The following is a 12430-nucleotide window of genomic DNA, read 5'->3' as shown; positions in this document are numbered from 1 at the left end:
CCCAAGGCAATGCCTTTTGTTCCGTGGCTCCCCATTCCCAAACTGTCTTTGAAAACAAGTCTCTTAAGACCTTTGTGTTTTAAGATTTTTGTTTCTAATAATCAAGAAAAAGCAGTAAAAGCTAACAAAGTAACATGCAAGTTACAAAGTCTAAAATTTCTAATGATAATGGCCTCTCATTCACAATTTCTTTTGTTTTTTAATTTTTTTAATGTTTTTTTATTTATTTTTGATACAGAGAGAGACAGAGCATGAGGGGAGGGGCAGAGAGAGAAGGAGACACAGATCGGGAAGCAGGCTCCAGGCTCTGAGCTAGCTGTCAGCACAGAGCCCGACGCGGGGCTCAAACCCACGAATGTGAGATCTGACCTGAGCCAAAGCCGGAGGCTTAACCGACTGAGCCACCCAGGCGCCCCTCATTCACAATTTCTAATGATAATGGCCTCCTACTTCCAGCGAAGATAAATGGACTTAAATGGACTTCTTCTCACCACTCTTTTTTTTTTTTAACATTTTTTAATGTTTTATTTATTTTTGATACAGAAAGAGACAGAGCATGAGAGGGGGAGGGGCAGAGAGAGAAGGAGACACAGAACTGGAAGCAGGCTCCAGGCTCTGAGCTGGCTGTCAGCACAGAGCCCGACGCGGGGCTCGAACCAACGAACATGAGATCTGACCTGAGCCGAAGCCAGAGGCTTAACCGACTGAGCCACCCAGGCGCCCCTCACCACTCTTAATTCCGAGGGTGGACAGAAGGGAGCTCATTGACCTTAATAATCCCATTCACTCCACCTTAGCAAAGGCTAAGTGGAACCTCTTTTTTAAAAAAATGGTTTCCTTTCTCAGGCTAGATAGAGATGCAATCTGTCCTAAATATAACATATAAAACAAATCTCAGTAGTCAAAAATGCTTACCTGAAATTCTCTAAAACAAAAGTAGCTGAATCATAAGATGGTACTAATTCACTAAAAAGAAGCAAAAGGCAAATAGTTAAATTTATTTAAGTTTAAAATTTCAGTTAGTTAAAAAAGTTAAGTCCCTCAGTAATATCTTTAATACGTTTTTACACTAAGTCCTTAAGAAGTACTTTTCAATCCTTATTAAACATTGACATTAAATCAAATGAATCTGTAAAACCATCAAAAGCAAACATCAAAACTTTGCAATTAAATTGGAGAATCGACAAGTTGGGTTTTTTGAGAAGCAACATGTAAGCATTAAAATAAGCATAAGAGACTTTCGAAAGTACTCGTGGAAATAGGAAAAGGAAGAAATGGGTGCTTAAGTCAGGAACCTAAAACATGAAACAGATATAAGGAAGTTTAAAAAAAATAAAAAGAAACCGCAAAAGACATCACAATAAATCCCCAACTTCATTCTCTCAGACAGACAGGAGGAATATTGACGATCTTAAATACTTTAAGAATATTAACTTGCATATAAATCTATATCATTTTATGAAATAAGAATACGTAACCACATAAGGGTAATAGAGTGGATGAGCATTTAACAATTTCTTGGCAAGGCAAGATTACGTCAGGCAACTTTAGTTCCATACAGTCTTCTCCAAAGAGAACTGAACTACAACATAACCACAGGATATACCCTTAGATCATGTCTATAGTCTACATTACAGTCATTCAAACACCTCAAAAGTCAGAGTCAGTAAAACACTTATGATAAGGATACTATCATCAAACAAACATCAAGCTGCAAGCCTCAGATATATCTTCTAAAGTTTGATTCATGAAAATTCATTATTACCAAAACACACTATCTGATAACATCTATAACATTTTCACACTGTGATAGTGCATAAGGAAATTAGTGGTTTGCCAGTGAAAACACAGCATAGATTTTTAAATATATTCTTTTTTATTTTATGGTTAAGTATGCATAGATAAATAGGGCATTTCTTTATTACATAAGTAGATGGAGTTTACCCTGCAGGAGTTAACTATATAGTTACTACCCTATTGTCAAGCACCCCTAACCACATCCCGAGGCAGCTGTTACCTTTTCTTAAAAGATTCACATTCTTCATTCCCATATGCTTGCCTGGTTAATCTTTACTATTCCTTCAAGTAACAGATTAAAAGTCACAGTCCACTGAACATCTGCTCTAACTTCTCTCCATTGTATTTCCTCACACTCAATATAAACAAACCCCAATAAGCAGGACAAATGTCATTAGTATCTAGGAAGACTACCTGGAACTACAAACCTAATCAGAGCTCCAAAGAAATGTCTCCAGAATATTTTCAAAATGTGGTCAAGTCATGATATCCTTTTATTTATAATTTTCATGAAAGTTCCACTCATACTACTCTTGATCAGTTCTCCCACCAAATTCATTAACATCTTTCATAATGTTTTTTCCACCATATCCTTAATATCCAGTGCTATACATTTCCTTTGTTGTTTTGGCTGTAAGACTATCATTTTGTCACATTTTATATGTCATTAAGGGTCAAAAAGAGTTCACCACAAAACTAAAAGGCCAACACCAGAATGGGAGAAGATATTTGCAAATAACATGTCAGATAAAGGGTTAGTATACAAAATCTATAAAGAACTTATCAAACTCAACATGCAAAATACAAATAATCCAGTGGAGAAGTGGGCAAAAGATATGAATAGACATTTTTCCAAAGAAGACATCCAGATGTCTAACAAAGAGATGCTCAACATCACTCATCATCAGGGAAATACAAACTAAAACCACAATGAGTTACCACTTCACACCTGTCAGAATGGCTAACATTAACAACTCAGGCGACAACAGATGTTGGCAAGGACATGGAAAAAGAGGATCTCTCCTGCGCTGCTGGTAGGAATGCAAACTGGTGCAGCCACTATGGAAAACAGTACGGAGGTTCCTCAAAAAATTAAAAATAGAACTATGCTACGACCCAGCAATTGCACTACTAGCTATTTATCCAAGGAATACAGGTATGCTGTTTCAAAGAGGCACATGTACCCCAATGTTTATAGCAGTACCGTCGACAACAGCCAAAGTTTGGAAAGAGCCCAAATGTCCATTGGTGGATGAATGGATAAAGAAGATGTGGTGTATATATGTATGTATATGTGTGTGTATGTATATGTGTGTGTGTGTGTGTATATATACATGTGTGTATACAAACATACATACAATGGAGTATTACTTGGCAATTAAAAAGAACGAAATCTTGCCATTTGCAATAACATGGAACTAGAGGGTATTATGCTAAGCAGAATTAGTCAAAGACAAATATCATATGACTTCACTCATATGTGGAATCTAAGATACAAAACAGATGAACATAGGGAAGGGAAGCAAAAATAATATAAAAACAAGAAGGGAGGAAAAACATAACAGACTTTAATACAGAGAACAAACTAAGGGTTGCTTGGAGGAGTTGTGGGTCAGGGGGATGGGGTAAATGGGTAAAGGGCATTAAGGAAGATACCTCTTGGAATGAGCACTGGGTGTTATACACAGGGGACGAATCATTGGAATCTATTCCTGAAATCATTATTGCACTATATGCTAACTAACTTGGATGTAAATAAATAAATAAAAATGTTAAAACAAAGGAGTTCACCAAACAAAATAAATAAGAGAAGGAGATGACATGTTTAACTCAGAATAGTGGAGTAGAAAGCGTAGGAGCTAAAGAGCTAGAATAGATTGCTAAAGCTCACTTACCAAGAGAGTATAGTATGATGTGCCCAAGCTGTCACTTGCTGAGAGAAAATGATCACATTCAGAGCACAGAAAACATCTACAATCCCAGGGTATTGTGATGTACTCCTATATGTGTATAATCTTTAGGGAAACTTTTTGAAAAATAACATTGTTAACAAATTAGTGCCATGGGGCAGCATTAAACAGGATGCATTATACAACTGACCCTTGAACACCATGTGTTTCAACTGTACAGGTTCACTCACATGTGGATTTTTTTCAATACAGCATGTACAGCAAATGTACTTTCTCTTATGGTTTTCTTTTCTCTAGCTTACTTTATTGTAAGAATATAGTATAGAATATAAAGAACATACAAAATATGTGTTAATCAACTATTTATATTATAGATAAGGCTTCTGGTCAATAGCAGGCTATCAGCAGTTAAGTTTGGGGGGAGTCAAATGTTGCATGTTGATTCTTGAATGCTCAGGGGCCAGCATCCCTAACTCCCACACTGTTTAAAGACCAACTATAACATTACCAAATACTAGACCTTAATATATAATTCTCTACTATTTAATATGGAAAATATATACCCAATAAGATTATCAGTTCCTCTTCCATGTCCCCTGTGTAGCACAATAGTGCTGAACATATAAAAAGTCTTTTATAAATTACACGCACTTGTTCAATGACTTTTTATTCTCCATTGTGGCTCCATCACAAATCATCAACTGATGGAACTTAAGGTAATCCAGTCCTATGATCTCAAAGCTTAGAAACATTCACCACTGCCTTTGTATATCTAAAATCTGAGCTGTAACTTAATGTCAATAAATGCTGTCCTTTCTTATTTGGATCTCTCTCTACTATGCTGATCCATGCATTCTCTACTATGCTGATCGATGCGTTACCAGATGAATACCTGCTCCCTGTATACTGCAACCTATCAATGAAGTTTCCATTAAAAGCTACAAGCCAAAATATCCAGTAAGGCAGTAAATAAGCATTATCTGGGAGAGAAAGGGTCCTAAGGTGAACTTTATCTATGGAAAGCTCCTTAATTGTCATACTTAAAAAAATTTTTTTTTGGTGGTTTCCTCTTTGTTGATGTCCCTCCTACCTTCCTCCCTTGCTCCCTACCCTCCCAATTTCAGTTTTGTCTATCTACACAAAAAATAAACAAACAAGATAATGAAAAGGGACTGTGGAGGTTCCGAGCCACCTGGGCAGTTAGGGAATGGAAAGCAAAACAATCACTGGATGTAAGAGAGACTGACAAGAAATCTAAAGCAGAGGTGCCTGCCTAATGAGCCACTGCAAGCAGTATCAGCATAAGAGTTTACCCATATCTATGGTTCCCAAAATTTAGTACAGAATTACAGATGCCCAAGATTCATCTTTAGACATCACCTCCAAAGACTGTCAGGGAATAGGCCTGGGAATTTGCATTATGGACAAAGATTCCAGCTGACTTTCATATGTGATCCATGCACCACACTTAGAATTGAAAAACATTTACTTTTATATATGGTATATATGTCCAAACTTTCATTCCACAGTAATGGATAGTTCCAAGAAGGTATTCTTCAAAACTGAAATGACTGACCATGTTATCAAAGAGGCAGCCTTTCGATACTGGTGACTTTAAAGTCTAAGATGGATTAAAATCTGCCATACCAACATATTTTTATCTGAGGCAGTGGTTTAACCTCTCTCTCCTATTAGGAATCAACTAAGGAGATTTTAAATTAACAAAATACAAATGCCTAGCTGTACTCAATGTTTTGAACTGAACTGTGGTCCTCTCAAATTTGTATGCTGAGGTTCTAATCCCCAATGTATTTGGAGATAGGACCTTTCCAAAAGAATCCCAAATGAATCTAACATAAAGCTAATGCAAGAAACCATTGCTCTAAAAACCACAGAGCAAACATGCTTGAAAGAATATGCTGTTCAAAAGAATTCTAAGACTACCCAAGATAAAAACTAAAAGGAGGTAATTAAGGTTACCTGAGATCATATGGGTGGGAAGGACCCTAACTCAATAAAGTTTGTGTCCTTAGAAGAGAAAAAGATACCAGACACTGATCTCCGTGCTTGAGAGAAAAGGTCTTGTGAGGACATGGGGAGAAGGCTGTCAGTAAGCAAGCAAGAAGCCCCATCAGAAACCAGAGTTTCTAACACCTTGATCTTGTTAAGAGAATAAACTTCTGTAGTAGAAAACCACCCAGTCTGTGTTATTTTGCTATGGCAGCTCAAGCAGACTAATCCATCTGCAGAGATTTTATTTCGAATGCCCTGAGGTATTATCCAGCACCAGCAATTTTCAAAAGAATCCCAACTGAATCTAACATACATCTAATATAAGGAAGCACTGCTCTAACACCACAGTGCAAACATGTTTGAAAAAACATGCTGGTTCAAAAGAATTCTAAGACTGCCAAGATAAACACGAAAAAGGATGCACAAAACACAACCACAACCAGCTGTTTCCTCCTACCACCTTTTAGGATCTATAGGTAACATCATGTCACTTCAGAATCTTTTGGCATTTCATCCATATTCTAAGTTTTGTTTCTGGCAACATATATATAAATAATGTGTTACAGTTCCTATGTAATGAGATATAAATAAACTCAAAAGGTAAATAAAAGAATGACCATACTACATCATGGATAGACCTTGAGGGCATTATGCTAAATAAGTCAGAGAAAGACACATACCAAATCTAAAATAAAAACATCAGAAGATATATACACTTCTGGTTATAAAGTCATGAAGATACACTAAACAGCATGGTGACTATAGTCCAAACTGTTGACTAGCAAATTTTAACGTTGCTAAGAGAACAGATATTAAAAGTTCTCATTACAAGAAAAGTTGTATAACTGTTGATGATGACAGATGTTACCTAGACTTATTGTGATCATTCTGCAATAGTTGCAACGGTCAAATCATTATGTTGTACACTTGGAACTAGCATGTTACATGTCAATTATACATCAATTTAAAAAAATGAACAGACAGTGATTAAACTGGGATCAATTACTTTTTCTACAGGACACTCCAGGAAGAAACTAACTCCTAATTCACAATCATCTCTTCACAGTCAAAAGTGTAACTCTAGCAGAATTTTTAACCAGATATACATGCATAACTCAAGTTCAACAGACCACATCATAAATAACACCTTAAAAAACATAGAGTTAAGAAAAATAACATTCTTGGGGCACCTGGGTGGCTCAGTCAGTTAAGCGTCCGACTTCGGCTCAGATCATGAGCTCACAGTTCGTGGGTTCAAGCCCCGTGTCAGGCTCTGTGCTGACAGCGAGCTTAGAGCCTGGAGCCTATCTTCAGATTTTGTGTCTACCTCTCTCTCTGCCCCTCTCCTGATAATGCTGTATCTCTCTCTCACTCACTCACTCACTCAAAAATAAGTAAAACATTAAAAAAAAAAGAAAAGGAATATTCTTTTGAAATAAGAATGTGCATAAGCACATAAACTTCAAATGAAAATCAAGTTAAAAAACTAAGTCGTACCTAGTAAAGTCTGGTGGAACAGGAGTGGTAACAAAGGATGCCATAGGCTTCCGATGAACTTGCTGAAACATCATGAGGATCTCTGAGCTCTTAGATATCAACTCACTCTTACTACAAGACCGCAGCTGTGTGAGGAAAACAATTAAATAAACCAAATTAATATTCAATGGCATCACAAAACCCTTAATAAAGCATAAAAATAGGAATTGTCATATTCTAGAAAAAATGAATAAAGAAATAGAGTGACTCTTTCTCAAAGTGGTTTTGAGAGTTAAGAATCTACAAATCATTGAAGTTATGTCCATTCTAACGGTAAAGTCACTGAGGAAATTTGATTTTAATGTATTTTTCTATCTTCACGCATTAGCATAAACCCAACTATAAGCAAACACAACTGGCATAGAGAAGCTATTATGTATATTAATGAACCAAATTCTATAGGTCAATAGCCATCAAACAAGGATTTCTCAAACTGCATTCCAAGAGAGAGAGAAATGTTAAGATGTAATAGCCCAGAGAAGTTTCATCTTCTACTAATTTGGAAAACACTATTTTATAAGTTAAAGATTAAAAACCGAGAAATTCAACTCCAGTAAAATAGGCAGAATAGTTAAAATCCTTTCTATTCAAGACAACCAATTTGAAGTCCTACTTCTACCACACACTAATTACATGATTTTCAGAGTCCGTCTATCTGTATAACTGAAATAATATCTACCGCTGCTTACTTCACTACGATTGTTATAACAATCATGAAGCCAGCTTAACGATAACCCACAACCCTCCGACCAACTATAACAATCATGAAGCCAGATGTGAGACAGCTTTACAAACTGTTACAGGCTAAATAGGGTCTCCACCCAATTCCTATTAGTCCTAACTCCTAATGACTCAGAATGTAATTATATTTGGAGATAAAGTCCTTAAAGAATACAGAGAGAAGGCAATGTCTACAAGAGACACTTCAGAGAAAACCAAAACTGCCGACACTTTGATTTTAGACTTCCAGCCTCCAGAACTATAAGAAAATAAATTTCTGTGGTTTAAGCCTTCTAGTCTATGGTATTTTGTTAGGGATGCCCTAACAAAGTAATATACTATCAAATGCCATACAGATGATATTCATAACACTCACTACAGTTAGGTTTATATTTTTAAAATGACAATTGCTTATAGCTCATGAAGAATAATATGATAGGATATGACTGGTATTATATGAAAAATACCAAAACTTATAGCTTTTATTAAAATATTCATTGAATATGAGGTGCCCAGATGGCTCAGTCAGTTAAGCAGCTGACTCTTGATTTTTGTTCAGGTCATGATCTCAGGGTTCATGGGATTGAGCCCCACACCGGGATCTGCATTGGCAGCAAGGAGCCTGCTAAGGATTCTCTCTTTTCCTGGCTCTCTGCCCCTCCTCCAACCTCACTCACATGTTCTTGCTCTCAAAATAAATAAACTTCAAAAAAGGTATAAATAAATAAATATTGAATGCCTATGATGAGTATATCCTTCCTTGACCCCATTTCCTCCAAAGGTAACTAACTCAAATGAAGTTTATATCAATACCGTGTGTTTCCAATGTATTGTGTTCAGCAATGATCTGAATGTTTTTAGACTTTACATAAATACAACCAAACCACATCACCATGTATCATACATTTTTCACTTAACATTCCATATAAGATTTGTTTATTGGTATCTATAGTTCTACTCATTTCAGCAGTTTTAAAGACTACCATTACATAAATATTAAGTTGTTTTTCTCTATCAATGAACATTTAGGTTGATTCCCATTCTTCATTATTAAAAGTAACTCTGGAGAGAAGACACCTGAGCACAGGTGCTTATACATGTATACAAGTTTCTCTAGAACTTGAAATACTGGTTGAAGCATATTGACAACTTCAGCAGATATTAGCAAACTGCTCTCCAATCTAGTTTGCATCAGTACTGTACAAGTTCCCTTTGCTGTATATTCTTGACAACATTTACATTTTTACCTATAAATTTCTGACCATTAACGGGTATAAAATGGCATTTTGTTGTGGTTTTGCCTTATATTTAGCATACTATCAATGAAACTTCACAATTACTGGTCTCTGTATACTTCTGTAAACTATCTGTTTATATGCCTTGCCTACTTTTTGAGATTGCTTTAGATATTTAGAATTAAACTATTTCTGAAATGCCTGGGTGGCTCAGTCGGTTGAGCATGACTTTGGCTCAGGTCATGATCTCACAGTTCTTGGGTTCAAGCCCACATCAGGCTCTGTGTTGACAGCTCAGAGTCTGGAGCCTGCTTTGGATTCTGTGTCTTCCTCCCTCTCAGCCCATTCTCTACTCACTCTCTGCTTCTCTGTCTCAAAATAAAATAAAGTCATAAAAAAAATTTTTTTTAAAGAATTAAACTGTTTCTTCATAAATTCTGGATAAAAATTCCTGTTCAGTGTAGGAATGACACGTATCTTCCAAGTCTATGATTTGTCATCCAAATTGTTAAATAGTTTTTTTCTTCAAAAGAAGTCTGAATTTTAATGCAATTATATGTATTTTGTACCTACTGTGCCTTAAGAAATCTTCTTCTACCCTACGAAGATAATCTCTTCTAAACTCCTTTAAAAATAATCAAATCTTGCTACTGATGTTTAAGTCTTTAATCCACCTGGAACTGGACCCTGTGTATAAATGAAGATCAAATTTTATTTCCCACATGTACAAATGTCAATATTTGTTGAAGGGCCCATCCTTCTCTGTCTCTGTCAATTATCAAGTCTCTACAAATACCTGGGAGAATCTGCTTCTGGGCTTTTTATTCTGTTATTCTTCTCAAACTGTCCATGTGCTGAAACCTGTGTCATGATTACTATATTTTCACATTATGTCTAGATATATGACAAAAATCTTAACTTCTTTTTTAATCTATAACAATGCTATTTGGGGCCCCTTGCTCTTTCATATTAATATGGAAATTTTGCCAAATTCTTAGAAAATTTGTTGAAATAAAGACTGAATTGCACTTGTAGAAGGATTTCCATAACACCTTAGTAATACTGAGTGTTCCCCTACATAAATATATTCCATAAAATGTAGTAGGTTATAAATTTTTAAACATAACTATTTTATATGCCAGTAAGAAAAAGATTTCAATAAATTATGGCTGTACCAACTGTTAAGACACATCCCATTTCAAATTTAATCTTGTTAATGTTTATTTTTGAGAGAGAGAGAGAGAGAGAGAGAGTGAGAGAGAGCGAGCGAGCATGACACAGAATCTGAAGCAGGCTCCAGACTCTGAACTGTCAGCACAAAGCCCAATGCCAGGCTTGAACTCATGAACCAGAACATCATGACCTGAGGCAAAGTTGGACACTTAACTGACTGAGTCACCCAGGCACCCCAAGACACATCTCATTTCAAAGACAGCATAATATACATCTGAGAATCAGTGAGATACAAGATGTTTCTTCATTCAACTCTTTCTTGTTTGATAATAGTGTTTACAAAGGTCTTCAACATTTTTTATTAGATTTATTCAAAATTCTTAGTTTGGGTTATATTATGAATAGGATTATGTTCAATTAAATTTTCTGATTATTCCTGATACTTCATTTTTGTCTTGATTATATATCCAGCAACCAAGATAAGCTCAATAAAAAGGTGTAAGTTATACACTTTCTATGTCGATAATTATATCCTCTACAAATAACAAATTTTCTCTCTTCCTTTTAATACATTTGTATATTTATTGTCTTGAGGCCCCTGGGTGGCTCATTATGAATAAATGAGTTAAGCCTGCTTCAGATTCTGTGTCTTCATCTCTCTCTGCCCCTTCCCTGCTTGCACTGTCTCTCTCAAAAAATAAACATTAAAAAATTTTTAATAAAAAATATATATGTACCACATTTATTGTCTTACACAATAAATGGACCAGCACAAGACCAGCACATTCAGAAGTGAAGAAATGATAGAAAGCAATGCTGGATTCCTTATCAGAGCTTCACAAGTTTTACCATTTACACTGGGTGGCTCAGTTGGTTGAGTGTCCGATCTCAGCTCAGGCCATAAACTCGCAGTTCGTGGGTTTGAGCCCCATAGTGGGCTCTGTGCTGACAGCTCAAAGCCTGGAGCCTATTTTGGATTCCATGTCTCCCTCCCTCTCTCTGTTCCTCTCCCGCTCGCGGTCTCTCTCTCCCAAAAATAAAGATTAGAAGAATAAATAAAATAAAGTTAATATAGTTAGCTCCCTTTTATTCTCAGTTTGCTAAGTAATTTGACCATGAATGAGGATCAAATATGATGTTACTTTAAAAATTAATACAGGGGCGCCTGGGTGGCTCAGTCAGTTGGGCCTCCAGCTTTGGCTCAGGTCAGATCTCACGCTCGTGGGTTCGAGCCCCGCATCAGGCTCTGTGCTGACAGCTAGCTCAGAGCCTACAGCCTGCTTCTAGTTCTGTGTCTCCTTCTCTCCCTGCCCCTCCCCCTCTCATGCTCTGTCTCTCTCAGTATCAAAAATAAATAAAACAAAACAAAAAAAATTTTTTTAAATAAAAATAAAAATTAATACTATCCTATTCATTTTTATTTAAATGTTCATGTGGTTTTGCTCTTTGATCTCCTGAGTTATAATCAAGAAGACTTTTCTGATACTGAAAATTCCTTTCATTCCTTTCAGTAACCTTACTTGACCTGGGTTTTATCTTTATTATGATTTTATTTTTTTTTAGTAATCTCTACATCCAACCTAGGACTTGAACTCACAATCCTGAGAATCAACTATCGCATACTCCACTACCTGAGCCCTCGTCCTGCCCCTTTGTTTTTGTAAATATCCTGAATTTTAACTCCCAATATATATTTAAGATTTTTGGCATTTATGTTAAAATAAAATTGAGCTTTGGGGCGCCTGGGTGGCTCAGTAGGTTAAGCATCTGACTTCATCTCAGGTCAGCTTGGTTCATGAGTTCAAGCCCTGCACTGGGCTCTGCACTGACAACATGAAGTCTGCTTGGGTTTCTCTCTCTCTCCCTCTCTACCCCTCCCCCATATTCTCTCAAAATAAGTAAATAAACTTTAAAAATAAAATAAAATTGAGCTTTAATTTTCTTACATTGTTCTTATGACAACTGGTTATTAATGTTAATGTTATGTTGTCATGAATGAGATCGAGGACTTTGGTATTCTTTAAGAAAAAATTATTTGATAGGCAA

At 36.1% G+C, this 12430-nt stretch overlaps 1 protein-coding gene across 9 annotated transcripts in view; it reads right to left on the bottom strand.

The window, feature by feature from the left end:
- Nucleotides 1–12430, bottom strand: part of TRIM37 (tripartite motif containing 37) — a 131173-nt gene that overhangs the window by 88291 nt on the left and 30452 nt on the right. For all 9 annotated transcript variants that reach the window (XM_029929256.1, XM_029929259.1, XM_029929261.1 and 6 more), the window contains 2 exons: nt 7218–7342; nt 916–966 (listed from right to left, as the gene is read on the bottom strand). In XM_029929256.1, coding sequence (XP_029785116.1) covers nt 916–966; nt 7218–7342 — 176 coding nt within the window. The remainder of the gene's footprint in view (nt 1–915; nt 967–7217; nt 7343–12430) is intronic.

This window comes from Suricata suricatta, chromosome 17 (assembly GCF_006229205.1).
Source record: "Suricata suricatta isolate VVHF042 chromosome 17, meerkat_22Aug2017_6uvM2_HiC, whole genome shotgun sequence".
In the NCBI taxonomy this organism is placed as follows: Eukaryota; Metazoa; Chordata; class Mammalia; order Carnivora; family Herpestidae; genus Suricata; species Suricata suricatta.
Note: the sequence above shows the minus strand (reverse complement) of the source record. Positions and strands in the feature narration are given on the sequence as shown.